This window comes from Syngnathoides biaculeatus, chromosome 9, assembly GCF_019802595.1.
Source record: "Syngnathoides biaculeatus isolate LvHL_M chromosome 9, ASM1980259v1, whole genome shotgun sequence".
In the NCBI taxonomy this organism is placed as follows: Eukaryota; Metazoa; Chordata; class Actinopteri; order Syngnathiformes; family Syngnathidae; genus Syngnathoides; species Syngnathoides biaculeatus.
In genome coordinates this window covers 11427844-11448425 of record NC_084648.1, presented here as the reverse complement: position 1 = coordinate 11448425, position 20582 = coordinate 11427844, and the positions used below count along the sequence as shown (strand labels likewise).

The 20582-nt window shown below is 42.4% G+C and overlaps 2 protein-coding genes and 1 long non-coding RNA gene across 4 annotated transcripts in view; 2 read left to right on the top strand and 1 right to left on the bottom strand.

Annotated features, from left to right (window-relative positions):
* The first annotated feature begins 502 nt into the window (after positions 1 to 502).
* On the top strand, positions 503 to 5439 carry LOC133506661 (aminoacyl tRNA synthase complex-interacting multifunctional protein 1-like). Its single transcript, XM_061831004.1, has 4 exons — positions 503 to 1135; positions 2266 to 2483; positions 3393 to 3561; positions 5210 to 5439. Exons 1-4 carry the CDS (start codon positions 763 to 765, stop codon positions 5392 to 5394), a joined length of 945 nt encoding a protein of 314 aa, XP_061686988.1. The 5' UTR covers positions 503 to 762; the 3' UTR covers positions 5395 to 5439.
* On the bottom strand, positions 3568 to 17384 carry LOC133506664 (uncharacterized). The gene is made up of 3 exons (XR_009796574.1): positions 17301 to 17384; positions 15567 to 15671; positions 3568 to 3945 (listed from the first exon to the last, which is right to left on the bottom strand). It is a non-coding gene; the product is annotated as an uncharacterized LOC133506664 (long non-coding RNA).
* Positions 8142 to 20582, top strand: part of tbc1d9 (TBC1 domain family, member 9 (with GRAM domain)) — a 36221-nt gene continuing 23780 nt past the window's right edge. For both annotated transcript variants that reach the window (XM_061830999.1, XM_061830998.1), the window contains exon 1: positions 8142 to 8800. In XM_061830999.1, the coding sequence (XP_061686983.1) occupies positions 8680 to 8800 (121 nt within the window). In that variant the 5' untranslated portion in view covers positions 8142 to 8679. The remainder of the gene's footprint in view (positions 8801 to 20582) is intronic.

The following is a 20582-nucleotide window of genomic DNA, read 5'->3' as shown; positions in this document are numbered from 1 at the left end:
TATTCCGTGAGGATGAACTGCAAGTTTCCATAACATGTGCATCCCTAGACTCACAGTATCAGGCGTGAAATGATCTATGGCTGGCATGGTTAATCTAGTAATAGAGGATTGTGTCATACAATAGTCTTTTTATATCGAGTGTTAGCAGTGTTATTGTACAGCTTTTCGTCATACTCAACTTGGTAAGTGAGTCACAAGTGGACCATATTGGATCCAGAACTGTCGTGGGACAGATTAAAAGGAGACGCATTGAGGAAAAACAAGGATGAGCAGGACCCAAACTAAGACACATGATTCTGAGGCCCAAAGTTTTGCCACGTCAAGACGCACCAACAATATCACGCTCTGCCTCCATCTGCTGGACAAATTTGTCCCTGCACCTACGGACATTGTCCGTATCGAGACATCCAGACGTCACCCACATTTTTGGGTATGTGGTTGTTTCAAACACGAGAACGGGTTAAAACCCAGTTACCCCACCTGCTGTCACTACACAACGAATGGTACGGAATACTAATAATTAATACCCACGCGCGGCATCACACCCGCAAGGTGTACCGTTGTTTTAGCACCCACACTTTTCCGGGTGAAGGGTTTGCGAGCCACGGAAGGACGAGAAAGGACCCTTCCTTCTGGTTCGGTGGTTCCCAATGGAACAGCGCTCTATCTAGGGGGCGGTGGCCTCCGTTTCCTCCGGAAGGAGAGAGGAAGAAGAACCTGCCGTCCGAGGCGTAGTTTGTTGTCTCGGGAGCGTCGGCAGGGATGGGCCGCAGCGGGGAGCTGAGCGACTTCCAGCGGGGCACCGTGGTTGGATGCCACATGTGCAAAAAGTCCCTCCGTCAGATCGCCACCCTGCTCAAACTGCCGCGGTCCACCGTCAACAACGTCATCGTGCAATGGAAGCGGGAGGGCAGGACGTGCCCGCTGCCCCGCTGCGGCCGGCCGCACAAGCTCAAGGAGGAGCACCGGCAGGTTCTGGAGCGGATGGCCCAGGAGCAGACCTTCCCGTCCCTGCAGGCGCTCGCCGCCGAGTTCCGGCGGGCGTCCGGGGCCAACGTCAGCGCGGCCACCGTCAGCAGGGAGCTTCGGGAGATGGGCCTCAGCCGGCGGTCGTCCTCCGAAAGCAAAACCAAAGGTTGGTGACGGTCCTGTGGGCGGGGGGCCTACTAGACGCCAAGAGAAGGACCAGCGTCATTTTTATCCAAACTCTCCATTATTTAGTCTCTTATTGCAGTTCGTAGTTCACTAGCGGGCCGCTGTCTTGTTTGATTTGAGTGCTGACCAGCTATGCTGGAGTTAGCATTAGCTAAAATACCCCAATAATTTCCATTGTGATTGAAACATCCAAGTCGCTCAAGAGTGATACAAAAAGTGTTTGGATGGCGTAGCGAACGAGGGAAATTGTGGGCGCCGAACCCAAAGATGTGAAGATTAGATTCGCCAATGCCCTGTTAATGAAAATAATAATAACAAAACTGCGAAACGACGTGCCTAAGTGGCGGCCATGTTGGGAAAGTTGACGTCCCCGTCAAAAGCAATGCAATCAACAAAAAACAAAACAAATTTACTTAATCATATGTCATAAAGCCCTTTCTCTGGCAAAACATGTGGATGTGGTTATTAGAGCGCTCACAATTGATTGAGTTACGACAAATTGATCATCAAATTACTCAACTATATTTGATAATCGATTAATAATTGGTCAGAGGCACTAACTCAAAATTGTCATATTTCAGCCTGTATGCAATAACAGCTCACAAATATGTTTTGTTTCATTAAAATGACACATTTTGCAAACACCTGCATTTATATTGTATGATTTGGCTCGAAATGAGCACTGTATTGCAGTAGTACTGCTTCCCTGTGGCCAAGCTGGGCACACCAGAAGGAACAAAACAATGAATTGGATTGCAGTATTAATGATGTAAAAACTGTTTTATTCTTTACATCCCATTTGTTATTCAGAGCGGTGCTATGATTGATTGAAAAATAACTTAATAGGTGATCGAAATCGATTGTTTAGAAACTTTGTTTTACTTAAAGTTGTTCAAATGCTTGGTCTTTCAGTCCCTCAACAGTCAATATAAATTAGCAGAGGTCAAAGGATGATTGATCAAATTCATTAATCGTTTACTAACAGTGTTGAACTTAAAATCGCCTAACTTTTAGCCCCAACTGTACAGATAAGATATTTTAATAACAAAGCAGCAATATAAATGTGATTTTGATTGTTTGTCAATCATTTTGGTCTTTCTACGATGCCAGAAAGGAAGAAAGCACAGAAGACTGCAGAAGCCTCCAATGAGGACAGAACCAAGGTGGGCAGCCAGGAGCAAATGGATGTGTCCCACCTGGACTTGCGGGTGGGCTGCATCATCAGGACCATGGAGCTCCCCGGAACGGACGGCTTGTACTTGCAGCACGTGGATGTTGGCGAGGCTCACCCGAGGACGGTGGTCAGCGAGTGCGTTCCCGTCAATCAGGTACAGCACCGAGAATTGCGGCTGTCCCTTGACTGAAGAATTGAAGCGGTTCTTTGACCTTGCTCGTCTGTCAAATTCATTTTCCCAACTCAAATGATGATTATTATTTTTTTTTTTTTTTTGGAAAAATAACACTACAGTATTGTACTCTATAAAAACAAAGTAATATCTAGGGATGTATTTCCAGGAAGGTTCTTGGTACAGGTGCGGCAATGAAACGAATGCAGGAGAACCGAAAGAACTGGCTTTTTTCCCCCTGAAGGCCTTCTTGATGGGATTTAGTAGTTTGTGCGTTTTCCCACAGGTTTTTGTGAAAAAGATATCTTCAAATCATATAAGATTATATACCGTAATTCCCGGCCTACAGAGCGTGCCTGGTTATAAGCATCATGCAGTACATTTGTAAAGGAAATACCATTCTGTACATACATAGGCCGCAAAGAAAGATGGTACACAGAGAGTTTAACTCTAGAACCGCTTATGCTAGCGCCACCACGCTAAGAGGGCCGGTTAAAAAAAAAAAAAACATACTAGCAAGAATCACTGCGACACAGCAGTAACACGCTAGCGCAGCGCTAACAAGGCCAGACAAGTAAAAGTCACTCCCTCGGCACATATATTCCACCGTTCTCACTCTTACCTTTTCCGCTCGGGTGCCTTCTTGCAGCCGTTAGAAAAAATGCCCAAATTAGCTGCATCACCGCATAAACCTCAGGGTTGAAAGCGTGTTAAAAAAGTCGCGGTTTATAGGCCGGAAATTACAGTAATATGATTTGAGATGAGAGTGTTTTGAGTTACGACTGTGGTCATGGAAGAGATTAAACTCGTACAGTAAGTCAAGGCACCACTTGATTTCCCGTTCTGGTCTGACAATAAAGCTAATATTAACGTACGTGCTGTGTTGCGCAGTTACAGAACTGCATGGCCGTCCTGCTGTGTAATCTCAAGCCCGCTCAGGTCCGAGGCGTGGCGTCCCAGGCAGTGGTGGTGTGCGTAAGGTCGTCGGGCGGCGTGGAAATCCTCGCACCTCCGAATGGAGCGGTACCTGGTGATAGAGTCACGATCCAGGGATTTACAGGTACCATTAAACATGTTTGACTCTAGGTGTACAATACATCATTTGAGCGTCATCAACACAATCCAATAAGCAGAGTGCCGCTCTTGCGATATAAGATGCAAATTAAAAATAATACAATAAAAAAATAATCCAAAATAATACCACTATATTTCACCTTCGAAGACTGCCATGAAAAGTGCCTCGAGGCTTTTGTGTACAACAAAAACCAGGATTTGACATTTTTTGCAGACGCCTACAGTGGCGGGGTAGAGTGTTTATACCTGTTGTACCGGCGAGAAATTAGCTTGTTTTTTCCGCGTGTTAGCCAAAATGCCAGCTCGTTGTATTTTGCTCGAACACTCGGGAGGATGGATTCACTCTTCACACCTTTCCAAAAGACTCGATCTGTTGTGAAAAATGGGATTGCAAGGGACAAGAGCTTTGTGGGTTTCGAAATGACAGGTAGGTGTGTATAGAGCTATTAAAAAATAAATAGTTGGGAGGCACTAATTTGTCTCACAGTTTATAGCATATGTTATGTGTGAATTTAGAATAAATCCCCTTGGTCAAACCGGAAAAATATAACAAAGCACTTGTGTTGCGTTTAAGACAATTTAATCACACACAATACAACACAAAACAATAACAAAATAGAAGTACAAAGACAGTTTAGTAGCATGTAAGACGAGCTAACTAGCCAAACGACGTATAGTCACTAAATTCGAACGAATCTTCCAAATAGGCGAATGTTATCTTCAGAGAATGTTCCGGGAAGGCAGTGTGGTGTCTGTGTACTTGTGTACTTGTCCGAAAGCAGCAGTATGAATAAAAGTTCCGTCGACAGCCATCCTCGTCCTTATAGAACATTCTCGTAATCCGCGTCAGACGACGTAATGGGAGTCTTCTCAGAATGTGCCAGTGGCGTGGGGCACCGTTAATGTTGGCGCGGGCCGCCGTTTCCTCCGACCCGGAGGTGCGTGGGTCTGGCGTCAGAAAAATCCAAATATCATACTTGTTCATCTTCCATTTGCAGTTGGCACAGCGTGTTTTCAATGCGAGGGATCCACTGTGATGTCTGGACATGACGTCACAGACGATATGGCCGCCACTGGGATGTCGAGTCATACTTTTGCAACTTTGCGCTTTAACAAAAACGCTCCCAGCTCACTTTTTTCGACTCGTATTATCAACAAAGTGATTAATATTATATGTAGTTTAGATAACATCTATTTTAAAATGTATATTTTGGTGTCAGTGGCACTTTAATAATAACGTACAGTCATGACTCAATCGGAGGAGTTCATACTAATGTTGTAATTAATTAACTCAACACACACAAAGCAGGACTTTTAACCTGCTGCTCAATATTTTTTCTTCAGTCATACAGTCTGGGCTGGGTGATTAATCGATTTTAACGATTGATTCCCATTGATCTGTGAGGATCATTTTTGGGGTCCAGCTGTTGATCTGTCGGGTAAGTGTGGGAAAATGTTTATGCTCTGGTGTCATATTTGATTTATTTTATTTTTTTGGAAGAGGACAAAAGTGAATGGATGGACCGTAAAATATTTTAATAGTAGAAGGAGCTGCTTTGTTATGAGAATTGGTGAGCTGGGATCTGGGATTTTGAACTATGAATTTGTGTATGGTGCTTGGTTTTCATAATTAGGTCAACCGGAGAAGGAGCTGGACTCGGCCAAAGGGTGTGAGCCCGTTTGCTCGGACCTCCGCACAGACGGCCAGTGCGTGGCCACCTACAAGGGCGTGCCCCTGGAGGTCGTGGGTAAGGGCGTGTGTCGAGCGCCCACCTTGCGCGACTGCGAGGTCGTCCTGACTAACGGCGGAACGGCATGAAGGACGGCCGGTGACATTTTTTTTAATAAAATGCGGACAACATTACCACCAGTTGGAGACTCTTTTTGTGTCGTCACTTTAAAAACATATTGTTCTCAGCACCTATATGTTTACAGACCATATTTTTATCAATTGAATTTACTGTATATTGTTCATTCTAATAGACTCTGTGCCTAAATTAACTATTAAAAAAAAAGGAATGTCTCCTTGTTCCCCTTTGTGTAAAAATATATTGTCTTAAAATGAACAAGAGGTAACTCTATGTCAACGAAATTCACATTTGCATTGTCTTTGGATCATGAGGGAAGCACAAGTACCGATACGACTACATTAACAAAGGACAGATAAACAGAAGCTACACCCATTGTAACGATTCTCTGTCGGCCAATCAACAAACTAAAGTATCCACCCTTGCCCCGAAAAAAAAAAATGAATAAATGGCTTCTATTTGAGGGGTATCCATCGTTACCTTTAAGATAATTTTGTGTGTCAGGTATTGTCATAAATGCCGTTTCAGTATCTATCCACTGACACCATTTTTGATTTGTGATTTGAAGGATGTTTACAGTATATGAATCAAAATATGTATTGCCATGGTGTTGGGACATGGTTAGATAAAGGTTGTTGTTTGTTTTTTTTTTTTTTTTTTACTTTTTTTCAATTCTAAGCATCCATGTTAATTGTTTTGGATGAATGAATGTCCGATACTTTGCACAGCCACATCCCATGTGGATGCAACAAAAACTACAGATGGTTCACCTTTTCACTGCAACAAGTGCGGAAACGTGTGTGTATATATATATATACACACACATATACATGATAGATTCCAAAAGGATTTTATGAAGATCAAAACATTGGTGATACAAAGTTACTACTCATGCATAGCATATATTCAATTAATTTCTTGTTTGCTTTATTTCCAAATTATTTTATACAATCACGCGTGTGTGCAGTATATTGGCCTATGTATTCTGTCGTGAATAAAGTGAAAGGAAAACTTTGGGGAAGACTTGTTTTTGTTTTTTGACAAATGTGTAAAATATTTGAGAAAGCACATCAGGAATTTTATGCGCACATAAAACTATTTTACTCAACAGCTTAGCTTTCATTAGATCTGCTGCCATATTCTAAAATGAAATGTTTTTTTGTTTTGCACTAGATATCGATCCATCCATTATCTTTGCCGCTTATCCTCATGAGGGTCGGGGGGAGTGCTGGCGCCTATCCCAGCTGTCAATGGCCAGGAGGCGGGGTACACCATGAACTGGTTGCCGGCCAATCGCAGGGCACATGAAGACAAACAGCCGGACTCACAATCACACCTAGGGGCAATTTAGATTGTCCAATTAATGTTCCATCTTTTTGTGGAGTGTGGGAGGAAACAGGAGTGTCCGGAGGAAACCCGCACAGGCACGGGGAGAACATGCAAACTCCACATAGGCAGGTTCAGGATTGAAGCCGGGACCTCAGAACTGTGAGGCCAACGCGTTACCAGCTGATCCACCGTGCCGCCACAGACAGACTTTTTAAAAAAATGAACAAAAAAAAAGTATAACCATTTTGTTTTTAAAAATTCACTTTTTTTTTTCTCCCTCAAAAAGTGAGTAAGAGAGTTGAAACTGGTTTATGTCCAGCACAGGGTGCTTAAGTGGAGTTTCCCCAAACAAGTTTAAGCCAGTTTCGATTTGGCTGCATACAATATTATTAGCTATTTTCATTTACCGTTACTTTGGTCAATACAAGGAGGAACCAATTTCTAATTTAGATGTTGTGTTGACAAAGTTAGAGGAACTCGAGTGAGAGATGACCGATCCAGAAAATTTTCATATTTCCCAGTATGGGGAAATAGGACACACCAAAAAATCCGAGTTCATTGGGGAATGTTTTAGCTTTTTCATCATTTTGTGACTGACATTTTGTGAAGTTTCATGCAGCAAGCTATCAAAGTGGCTTCTTGTTGTTTCTGCTCTTTTATCTCCAACAACCTCCTCGTTTATTTATTTTTCACACATTTTTTTAAGTTTTAAAATGGAGTCATCTAAATAAATGTTAATTAAATCACTTTAAAATATTGATTATTAAACCAAATATATATCTTCATACATAATTTAACTCTTAAATTAAGTGAAATTCAGATGTGTAAATACCGTACTGTACTGTAGTGCAGGGATGTCAAATATAAGGTTCACAGGCTAAAATGGGCCGCCTCGGGAGTACAATCCAGCCCGCAGGATGAATATGACAATTTTTGTTTTGAGTTTTCTTTTTTCTGTTTTTTTTTTTTTTTTTGGGAGGGGGGGGGTGGTGATTCTCTGACAGCAGAACATTGGAGCAATTGGTTAGAGCGTTTGGCCTCACAGTTCTGAGGACCATGGTTCAAAGCCCGGGCTGTGTAGAGTTTGCATGTTCTCCCGGTGCCAGGCATTTTATGGACACCCAAATTATTTTGAGAGGGAAGAAGAAGAGATCAGTTTTCAGTTGGATAAGGGGATTATAAAGATTAAGAACGAAGAAAGATTATAAAATTTAATCATACATAATTAACACAAATGCAGAAACTACTTCACAAATGCTATTTATTTGGGAAGGCTCGATGTTTTTTTTTATGCCCCAAGATACGCCAATACGATATTTCTGGCGCTCTTGTTTTGTGACGTAACGCGCATAGCCCAGTTTGTGACGTCATGAGCGGCGCTCGTGCTTGACTTTCCGTCGAAGAAGGAGGGAGGAGAGGGAGGAGGAGGAGGAGGAGGAGAATGACAACAAGGAGGATGGTGTCTGCCGGCCAGCCTCATTGTTATTCGGCTTGACCCTCGCTTGTCGACATCGCCGCTGGCGCACCGCAGCACCATTTACTTCTTTTTTTCTACCTTTTTCCCCGAGGGAGGCGAAAATGAATACGCGGTCTTGCGTGTGTGCCGTGTAACGAGAGACGTCGTGGTTACGCGCACCTGCCACAGCGCCGGAGCACAACTAAAGCGTTATAAAATGGCTGCGACCTCGAAGAAATAGTAGCCGTCGTCATATTTTAGTCTCTCTCTCTTCTCTCGGTCTCTCTCTCTCTCTCTTTTTTTTTTTTAATTTAAATCGATGCCACATAGAGGAAGACGTTCGTTGCTTTATTGGACGTTCGCGCTCGGCTCTGTTTATTTTTAGCTAGGAGGTTGGCTCGTACACGTCGGGAACAGCCATTCCTCTTGCTTTTTTTTTTTTTTTTTAACTCCCCCCACATTTAACCATTACTACTAATAACACCCAATTAGTGGTCCATGAGTCAAGATCATGTGGGTCAGTCCCGAAGAGGTGTTACTGGCGGGCGCCCTGTGGATCACCGAGCGGGCCAATCCCTATTTCATCCTCCAGAAGCGGAAGGGCCACGGCGGGGCTGGCGGAGGACTGGCTGGTTAGTGGCTTGATATTCCTCTTCTTATTCTCATTATTACTACTATTAATAATATTTTTTCGTCATAATTATTATGACTATTATTATTATTACTGTTTACATATACTAGTCCACAATAATTACTGTTCGTTTAGATGTTTACTAGTTCAGGTGATGCTTAGTTTTACACCTAATGCTATTTTTGGCCCTGTAGAATGTATAAATAGCTACCATGCCTGCACGGTGGTGCAGCTGGTAAAGCGTTGCCCTCACAGTTCTGAGGACCCGGGTTCAATGCCAGCCCCGCCTGTGTGGAGTTTGCATGTTCTCCCCGTGCCTGCGTGAGTTTTCTCCGGGCACTCCGAGGTGCGATTGTGAGTGCGACTGTTTGTCTCTATGTGCCCTGCGATTGTCTGGCGACCAGTTAAGGGTGTACCCCGCCTCCTGCCCGATGACAGCTGGGATAGGCTGTGGCACTCCCCGGGATCCTCGTGAGGATAAGCGGCAAAGAAAATGGATGGATTTGTATTATTAGCCTCACCTAGAAGCAGAAGTGTTGGAACCAAGGGGGGCAAACGCTCCACTTTTGCCCTGCTTTTGAAGTGCACCATTTGTTTTCACGCCGCTTATTATTGCACCGGGCAGACCACATCTGAGCAAACGTTGCATAATTATGTATTATTGCGAGAAATACTAGTAGCTTTTATGACATAACTTTACCCGTGGGTGTTGTTTTCTTTTTCTGTGGCGTATTTTCTGCTCAGGAGATTTTTCATGACAATTAGCCAATTATGATATAATACAATTGTTCAAGTACTTGTCTTTCACCAGGGTCCTTTCTCAACATTAATACTATTAGACTTACGTTGCAGTCGCTAGTTCGTTTTGAAAAACAATATCTAAGGCAGTTGGAAAATTTTGCGAAAATTTCAGTGACTGTTATTACCTTTTCAACACTTAACTGTTGTTACTAGTTTCGTTTCGTCTTCTCTCTTAAATTCCACGCCACAGCAGGAATAAAGTACAGAAAAGGAGACCCAAACCATAGACAATTTTGCATTTGTAAATATGAAACCAGGTCTAGTCTATTCTATTCCAACATGTGCCAATGTCGGCTAAACCTGTTCCCAAGCAGATTGTGGGGGTAAAAATGCTTTTAACTCCCAACAGAATAGGCTGTTTTCGACTGACGGCACACACCTTCCGATTTAGAACGTGGGCGCCATTTTTGTTTGGTGAATTCAAGTAAACAAACAGTAACTAAGCAGGAATCATTTCAGATAGGCGCATGAATGGGGGCGCACTGCTATGTTATCGGTCGCTCAAATGGACTTTGTAAAGCGTCTTTCTTTCGACTGCCAGCTGCGATCAAGAACCAGTGCCAAAAAACGGAGCAGTTAGCAGCCAAACGGCGACAACTGTGGCTGTCTCGTATTAGCAGAGCCGATCTAGTAGCCGAGTCATTCCCTTACGTCCAAGTTTGCTCAGAGCATTTTGTTCTTGGTAACTATTGGATACCTTTTAAGAATTTCACACCTACTTAGTTATAATTAAGTTCCGTGAAGGAGAAGTATTCTTTTGGGGCAAGGGCCCACATAATACTCATGTGTGTGAATGCAATGTATGTCTCCAAAATCTGTATTTTCTGTTTTATTATAAGAAGTTTGCAAAAACGAGTTACCGCACCGCTAGCTGTTTTGTGAGTCGAGTTAAAAATGTACCCATGGAAGTGGAGAAAAAGATGCGGGCTACACTTGGGACCCGTCTCGGTCGAACCTCTCTCGCTCCAGCTCTCGGTAACAAAAACGAAAATAATAATCGACACTTCTTTCATTGGTATAATCAACATAATTTGACACAACGCTGACTGTAATCACGCGGTACATATTGAAATTGCATTGTGCGGTACACTAACCTTAGCAGTGTGCTTACAATGGTTATCGCTGCATGACGAACGCAGCCATCGATGAATTGACCCCTCCGTGGATATTGCGCAATCTGCGTCACTGACCAATCAGAGGCCAGAGATCTGCATAAACCAAAGCCCGTTTTTGCTCCCGCCATTTTCTCAGACAACATTGCATGGTCCAGTATAGGTTTAGTTAGCGTTTTATCGCGTATTTGGGTTATTTAACAAAAAAAATGGTTAGGAGGTGTAGTCACGGACTTTGTAATAGTGACGACAGGTATCCTGAAAGGCTAGTTGCTGGAGTTCGATTCGTACCCTTTCCAAAACCGAAGACCCAGTACGAAAAATGCCTTCGATGGATCAAACTTTGTGGAAGACCGCATCATCAACTAAATCCATCTAATATCAACCGGAACACATATGTTTGCACGAAGGTATGCCCTATATTTGATTTTCAATACATGTCTCTTATAAATGAATTCGAAGTTCTTCGCTAGCATAACACTGCTGCGTGTGAACGATTGACACACTTATTCTTTGTTGAGCGATATTTAGCGAAGATCGGACTGCACAAACGTATTGATTTCTTGCTGGCTCGCGGCCGAAGCTTAACCAGACTGTGTTTGCACGAAGATATGCCCTAAATTTGATTTTTAATACACGTCTCGTATAAATGAATGAGACGTTCTCCGCTAGCATAACACCGCTACGTGTGAACGATTGACACACTTATTCTTTGTTGAGCGATATTTAGTGATGATCGGACTGCACAAACGTATCGATTTCTTGCTGGCTCACGACCAAAGCTTAACCAGACTGTGTTTGCACGAAGATATGCCCTAAATTTGATTTTTAATACACGTCTCGTATAAATGAATGAGACGTTCTCCGCTAGCATAACATTGCTACGTGTGAATGATTGAATGAAATCAGAAGCATGGCGTCTCTCTCAGTTAAGAATGTATTGTATTTAGAATCTATAATATATCGTTGATTTGAATGAAATCAGAAGCATGGAGTCTGTCTCAGTTCAGAAAGTATTGTATTGTATTTGCCATTTTTACTGTTTGTCTTACATCAGCGCACGTGGCGTGACGTCACTTCAGGAGGCGTGGTTAAGTGCCCTGTACGGAGGGGTCAATTGGTTGTCGGCCTCCAGACCTTTGTAATTCTTTATTTGGTCCACGGTATAAGTGCTTGTCGAGAAGAGGAGATAGTGGACGATGTCTGGATAGGTTACCGACGCCCACATTTGTGTGCTCCATTTGTGTTTCTCCAAGGCATAGGTGTCGATATTGTCGATCAAACCGCACTTCTTGTCCTAACGGTTTCTTGAAACAACATCTAATGAGCACCGATAACTTTCCAAAGTCTTTTTAGCCGTCATGCGTTACTTTTAACAGTCGTACAAACATTTGTGTAACTCTGGTCTTTGTGCAAAAGCCACAGCGTGAACGGAGCATCAGTAGAGTGAACCCATCCAACATGGCCAGGTGCTCCGGATGTAGTCAAGTGGTTGAAAACAGTCTGTAGTGACTAGTGCCTTTGTTGACTTTGATCAGAAGGGGGTCCGTCCTCTAAATCGATAGGTTATATTGCTCGTGTTGTTATTGAGAAACATATGGTCATATTCAATGTAACCCCATTCCGGTTCTTTAATTTTATCTTCCTTTGTTATTACCGCACAAAATTTTGTTTACTCCTCGCCCAAGATGATCTCTTTAAACCAGATAAAGTCAAATAATCAATTTGACTGTGCATAGATTCGTGCAAATGTGCGATTCATCATAGCTTTTAGGCTTGGAAACGGATCAAGAAGGCCTTGAAATGAGTTATCATTTTTTTCGGGGTACAGCTCTTGGATTATATGCCATTGGATGTTTACTTGGGTTGCTTAGCAGCGTAAGGGGAACAACGTCCTAATCACATGACCCATCAGGTGATGCAGGTGGACTTTAAACGTCACCGAAACTCAACATAAAGCAGAAACTTTTTTTAACTTGAAGTGTTGCACAACGAGGATTTCCTTCAGGAGAAGATTCATGAAGAGAAGAAAAAAAAAACTCAAAGCGAGAATAGCAGGCGTGTTTCTGGCTGTTTACAAAATGAAACATCCTGACAATGCAGACGCTTGTGTGCTTGTGCAGCTAGTCTATGTACAGTATGTCCTTCGTGCTGAATCATTGTGCTTCCTTTTTCCCCTCCTCCCACCTCCCTTCTTCTGTTTCTATTCAAACTGGGCCAAACGGACATCAGAAAAAAGGACAGGGGGGGGGGGGACACACACCACAGAACAGGTGATGCAGGTTTAGGTTTCACTTCCTGACCCCTGCTTTCTGTTGCAAATTAGCAAGTTTCAACAAAGCTGTTTTTTTTTCTTTCTAACAATCCAAATTAGGGTTTGTGTCACTGTAATCTTGACCTAAATTCACTCCAATTTAAATAGGAGTGAGAAAGTGGATCAGGAGCATCGTAAAAGTTTCATATACGTGTGGACCTTTGAATGCCTTTTATAGCGGTGTAACCAGAACTCGACTGAATAAAAAGATAAGCCGATCCTACTTTCTGTTCGTTATGGTTGGCACATTTTGCAGCGTGAGAGCAAAGCTGGGAAAATCAATCATTTGGTCAGTGAGTAAAGTTTCAACCTGACAATGAAAGAAAACCGGTAATCTGTGAAAACGCGTGTATTGTGTTCAATGACGTTAAGTCATGGATGAACATTTTTTTTCTTGGGCTGTTCATTTACATGACAAGGCCTGGGACTGCCAGGTATTTTAAAAGTAATGAAAATGGTAGGTGGTAATCTACTTTACAACAGGGGTGTCAAACTCATTTTTCTCACAGGCCGGATTGTGGTTCTGGTTTCCCTCGGAGGGCCGTTATGACTGTGAAACAATACAAATATTTAAGCGTCTCATCGTGTTTAAATCATCAATTTATGATCTACTTTTGGAATCAGAAATCAAGGGTAATGTGTTTTTCAACAATTCATGTTTGGTAACACAAAAATGCTTGGAATATATCATCTTTATCATTTATGATATATGACAATTTTGCACAGATTTTTACAAGAATAATTGAAATTGACACTAGATTTGGCTTCGCGGGCCACATAAAATCATGTGGCAGGCCGGAGCTGGCCCCGGGCCTTGAGTTTGACACCTTTCTTGACAACAATCTGATGGGTTTCATTGGTATCAGCCGATAATTAGCATTTTATGCAGATCGGGTTCAGTATCATAGTTCGCTGATCCAATCAGTGACAGTGATCACCTTGGCAAAAGACATTTACGCCATGTCACCATTGTGTTCAATATATTTGAATCCAAAAGCTAGTTTCTTTATAGCCTTTTATTTTGACATAGTACTGTAATTATCTGACCGCCAATAGTTATTTTTTAAAAAAAATGTTTGTGGTGTGGGACAGACAACACATATTGCATGGAACAGACATTTTACAAGGTTGTTGTTATTTCGCCGTTTAGTTCTTTTCAAAAGAAAGCACACCATGGTAGTCCTTCATATGCGTTTATTGGAAAATTGAATAGAATAGAAAATGGTTGCACTACAGTATGTTTTCGTGTTGTTTCTTTACCGAGTGACAACACCACATACTGGCTTGGCATGTCCAATAGTGTGTATATATATTAGTAAACCTTGTGCACGGGAATCACTGTTGTTGTCATCTGAATTCTGAAAAATACTTTTTATAAGGTCATGAAGTCTGCCGTTTCTCTTGAAAGTGAAGTTGAAGTGTTTTTCAGTAAACGGTAAAATAGTGTTTGTGTGACATCGCCACCTGCTGGGCTGGCATGCATATTCCTGCGCTTTCACTTTCACGGTCATTTTTTCAGCATTGTCGTCTGTACGTGAAACTTCTCAATGACCTGCCGTTTTTACCTGGTCATATTGTAAAGCAGTTGGAAGGGATCTTTCCAATCCCGACTTTTTAATCAAATGCAATTTATAGTGTGGTCAAGCATTAAGTGTATGGCTTGAATAAAAAAATAATTAGCTGGTCCCTCCTACCAGTTAGTCCTAGCAGGTCTATTAGTCAATTTCTTTTGATGAGATAAGTGGAATGTGTTCCTTTGTGGTTTGTTGCATTGCAATCCAAAGCATTTTTTGTTCCTCTTGATTTGTTTTGACACTTTCAATCTCTACCAACACCGACAGGTTTTAGAGCAAGTGGAACAGTTACCCTCTGCACGTATAGAGTGAGTCGCTCAATCGCTAGCTTTGACATTCTGCCGCAAGGTCTTCCGGTGTGAGTTGGAACTGCATAACTCTATGTCCAGTTTTAACTCTAACCATCTCATTTCTGGTAACAGACAAGTCATTTCTCCATTTTGTATTTAGACTATCACATCGTTGCCGTGGCATGAACAGCGTCCTTTTGGCCGAACTGAAAACAACACTTGTGAATTTCTAATAAATTCTCCGGGGTCTCTTGCTGCAGCGTGCTTGGCAGTGCTGCGAGATGATGTCATCCTTATGTAAATCATGATCTTGCTTGGCTTGCACTGTGTGCCAGTTGGCAGTGCAGAAACGCTGGCACCCAATCACATGCTCATCTCCTTCCTCTTTTTTTTTGTACATACAGCACTTTGATGCACTTACATTCTGAGAATTTTTTTTTTTTTTTTTGGGCCGTGCTACTTTTGTAAACTTCCTTAAATGGGCCCTTCAACTGCTCTCACCCTCCAAATGTAGCACCAGACCTGCACTTTTTGCACTCATTTGAAAATAAAGATATTATTTGAGAATAGTGGCAGGTCGGAACATAGTGGGTTGCGGACAGCTAGGAAGTCATTTACATGCATGCATACAGTGCACACAGAAAATAGTAGGAAATCGACAAGAAATATTTCTTACTTGCACTCTAGCCTCAACTCCTCTTTGTAAACAAACACAGGACAGTTCAACTCTTGTTTGGCGGATATCACAGCAAGCAATATGCCTTTGAGGGTACAGCAAACTCTGAAACGACATTTAAAAATGTTAATATCCTGTCCATGTTTTCAGAGGCTATTTTTATCCAAAAAAGATCTTTATTGTTTGTAGCCTTCATGAAAGTGAATTACAGCTTTGCAACTGCAGAAAAATGCAGGCCCAGGGGTGACAAAAGTTGAGAGTTACTCAACCCACAGCCACTGCCTTTTATGCTGTACTGTACTTAAATAATCAACTTTCAAACTGGAACATTGTGTTTTTCATCGTACAAATTGTTCTTATTAAGCCAGAAGCTTAACAGACACAGAATAAACCCAAATGAAACTCACAAATAGTCCATAAATACTGGTCTTCTGCAACTTGGCAAGCTGCTTTTCATACAAACTCACAGGAGCCTGCGATTTGTTGACAATTGATCTCGATTTTTTATTCTTCAAATGCTCAATCTGAACAACCATTTTGGAACACTGCATTGTTTCAGTCTACAAACTCTGCTGGTTAATCGAGTTGGATTTAGTTTAACAACCTCCAAAATAAATCCCAATAAAAGTCTGAACTAGACCATAAACACGCCTTATGCAACCTGGCAAGAGAGACAGTACTTTGGTGCAGCCTTATTTCATAATGTGAGCAGTTATTCCAGGTTGAATGTCAGCACATCAGTTCAAGTGTAAGCATAGTTTGAAATTCATTCATCCATTTTTTGTACTGCTTATCCTCACGAGATTCAAAGTGTGCAGTAAAATGGATGCAATTCCAAATATTGGGATTTATTTTTGTAGCTGAAATTAATGTTTTTCACTGGATTGCAATGTAATTAAACTTGTCTCCAGGTCCAGTCATATGTCTTGACAGTGACTTTAAAACTGACTTTTCTGGTGACAATGTGTGAAAAATGAAACTGGTAAAAAAGAGAAATGAAACAAAGGCTTCAAAGTAAGATTTGTTTTGCTCCTACTAATAAACAAAGCATTAATTATGAGTCCAAGGAAAGAAGTTATCACATGTTTTCTGAGATGTTTGTGGTTGGAGAGGATTGGGGGTTGGGGGGGTTGGTGATGTGAGCCTTTTGGGAAGGATAAACGAAAAAAAGATCCTATTACATCACCAAGTATGTGATGTTATTGGACAAATTGGTTTGTGTAGATTTTTTTTTTAACCCATTATGACAGGATTCTTCTGAGGATTAGTCCTATGGGGAGAAGCCTCAATAGAAATGTCACTTTTCAACCCAAAAAAAAAAAGGGGGGGGGGCTTTAACATAGGAATGTCTTTAGACAAGGCCCGTGTAATAATAAGACTGTCTTTATAATCTAATCTTTTTGGAATCCTTAAGATATTTTGTTGCATACTTGAGTAAATAGCAATTTGGGTTTTTTTTTATTATTGTTACTGCTGACAAGCTTTTTATTTTCATACCCGAGGGCTGGACTTCTAACCTTAAGCTGCATAATTATGCTGGTACCGAACGTATAGTATAAACTTTGTACAGAATTTGAGACAGCAGTCTTTGCTAACCAGTTAGCAGTCGCGATTAGCATTAGCGCACTAGCGACAACAATTTTGGGTTAAAATAAACTGCCAACTACCATTCAGCTCACTCACATATTAAGTTTTGTGTACATTGCATCTAATAGTGTCTTTAAAATCACTTACAGACGTTCTCTTGTCATTTTTGGCAACGTTTATGAGACAGCAGACACTGCGTTCGTCTGCAATAAATGTCCGTGTGAAACGTTGGTTCCTGCGACGCAAACATGGTTCTGACCTAAAGGCAGAAATTCTTCGTCCACTTATTATTGAAGTCGATATGTCCATGTTATTATTTGTAATATATTCTACATGTATAGGATCACAAATCCTGATGCAACTTTATTTCCTATTAAATATCAAGAGCTTCAACACACACACACACACACACATGCACACACACGCAAACACGCACACAATGTAGCGCCGGAGAAAAGGAGTCGGAGGTGGAGTGTCGGACACAGGAACAGAACTTGTTTTATTGTTCGACATCAAAAAACTACTCACATAACGGCAGGAACTCTGTTAACCTTTACTCCGGAAGCGCACCAACAAAAACAGTCTGCGAAGCGTGGGGTTTGGCATTTCCCGACGCATCGTAGTTGCAAGGGGCGCCCCACCTCTTCGCTTTCGCACCGAAACGGGCATGTAAGTAGCACTAGCCTGTGCCAGCACGGCCGTCGGTGGCGATGGGGCCCCTGCTGGATGCCACCCCCGCGCCCGGAGGCGAGTAACTGCGCATCGCGGCCAGCGTCTCAGGGGAGAAGCGCTGGGTTGCCAGGAAGAAATGGTCGGCCTCCTCGGCCAGGGCCCGGGGCTCAGTGACAGTACTGTTAGCGAGCGCCGTCTGAACATGCGGTGGCATGTGCCTGATAAACAGTTCCATGAAAATGAAATTGGGCTCTTCCGTGCCCAGCAGGTTTAGCATCATTTCCATGAGTTCGGAAGGTTTGCTGTCCCCCAGTCCATTAATAGCCAACAGACGTCGGGCACGCTCCGGCCATGAAAGTTTAAAAACCTTGAGAAGGTGAGCCTTGATCCCAGCATACTTATCTCGGGAAGGGGGAGAGGTGATGAAGTTCACTGCTCTGGCCGCCGTTGAGCTCCCGAGTGCTGAGACAACGTGGTAGTAACGCGTGGAATCATCTGAGATCCCGCGGAGGGCGAACTGAGCCTCCGTCTGTGTGAACCACGCTGCCGCGGATGTCTCCCAAAACTCCAGCAATTTGAGGATGGCGGTTGCCATGTTCGTTTCAGTCTCGAAAACGCCGGGACTGACGTCGGGGTCACCAGTGTAGCGCCGGAGAAAAGGATTCGGAGGCGGAGTGTCGGACACAGGAACAGAACTTGTTTTATTGTTTGTTTGTTTATTGTTATATATATATATATATATTTGTACGCCAAGCTTTAAATGAACTGATTGCCATACCAACAATAAAAAGACGGCGATGCCGAACCCATTGCAAAAGCCACACTTTTTTCAGATTTCACTGCAGGATCAGACAGCGTGGGTAGCTGTCGAGTGCTCTTGACACCATTGGTGGTCTCGCCACAAAACGTGGGTTTCCTGCGTTAAAACCTCAAGCTGCCTGTTTGCAGGCCGAACGCCTCCTCGTGTTCTTGAAAGCCCTTGTTGACGTCACCCGACCGAGAAAGTGCTTTGACTTGTCAGTAATTTTTGGTTGTTGTGTCTTGTCATCAAGCTGCGTTAAGGGATTAAACGGTTTTAAGGGTGCCGTGCGGTGGAACGATCTACTGAGCAAAAACTCATTTGAGTCTGTTTGCTCAGCAGATTCAGTGTAATTTCCAGTGAGTTTTCTACCTCAGTATCTGAGTATGTAACGTTTGTTATTTTGTGTTTGTATTTCGCCTTCTGTGGCAAAAAAACTCACTGCATGCCGTACTTGAGCTTAATCCTGAGGGTAGAAATGTAAGCAGACATTCCAACACGTGGCAAAAATGAATGAACAATATGAGGAGCGACATCAATTTGTCAGTGTCTTTAGTTTTGTTTATAAATTGGCAAGAGGGAACGTCTGACTACATAGACCATTTTGTCCTCTGATATGTAGCCACTGACATCTTTGCCGCGAGCTGCCATTTTTGAAACCATGCTAACGTTTTTGATCTAAGCGCCATGTTGCTCAAGTAGCTAACCACCCACACGAGGCAAAAAAAAAAACCTTAAATATATTCGATATTTGTCTCAAGGCCTTGTGAGGCAAAATACAGACAGTAAGCTATCGGCTCACGCGTATAGCGTTGAAGTCACTGATGCTACAGTGTTGCAGTCGGCTGCCTCAGGTGCAGGTAGCGTGGATTCAGTTGCGATTCAGTGACAGTGTAAATATGAGTTTGTGTTTCTGTCTCCATATGAGATCTGTGCCTAGCTGGCGACCAGTCCAGAGCGTTGTGTGCCTTTCACCCGAACCCAGCTGGTATGGACTCCAGCCTGAACAGAATCATCCGTATAAAAATTGGATGGTTGCTGATTCAACATATATTTTTTGTTGGTTTGTATTTCTTTCAGCATTGAGAGAACCGTGAACATTTCACTCCCTATCTTGGTGATAAAATAACGTCATCCTGCATTATCTCATTACTCTGACCAGACCTCTTTTCTAATGTTCCCATCAGGCAGTTAAGAGGCAGAAAAATCCACGTTGTGATTTACAGGGTATATGACGGGAAATGACCATCTAATTTGGAGACGTGGTATTTGTTATGGCGCCTTGTTGAACATTTGTTCCGATAAAGGTTGCATCGGGGATTGAGGGAGCAAGACTGAAGTCATGGATGATGAATATCTTCATAATGAGGAGACGAAGCGTGGGAGTCACAGGGAAGAATTGAAGTCTGGAACCAGTGGTGGACAATGTACACTTTGTAGGCCATATCTGATCCGATGTGACATGTAGTTCTAAAACCAAGGGAAAATGCCCTTGAGCTATATTTTAAAATACAAAAGATGAATTCTCCCCTGATGGGAAAAAGGCCCCAGATTTAACAGGACAATGTTTAGATTTAAATGGGACGGAATAATCCATTGCTTGAATTTACTCATTAACACCAAATTGGTATTACCGTAATTCCCGGCCTACAGAGCGCACCTGGTTATAAACCTCACCCAGTACAGAAAAATATACCATGTGGTACATATATACGTCGCAGCTGTGTAAAAGCCGCAAGCGTCCACATTGAAACAAGATATTTACAAAGAAAGACATTACACAGAGGGTTTAACGCTAGCGCCGCCGCGCTAACGCTAATGCAGGGGTTGGGAACCTTTTAGGCTGAGAGAGCCATAAGTACCAAAATATAATTTCAAAAGACCAATGCAATATTTTTCAAACTAAATAGAGGTGCATTTGAGCATTTATGTAGAACCAACACTTTGAGTAATAAGTC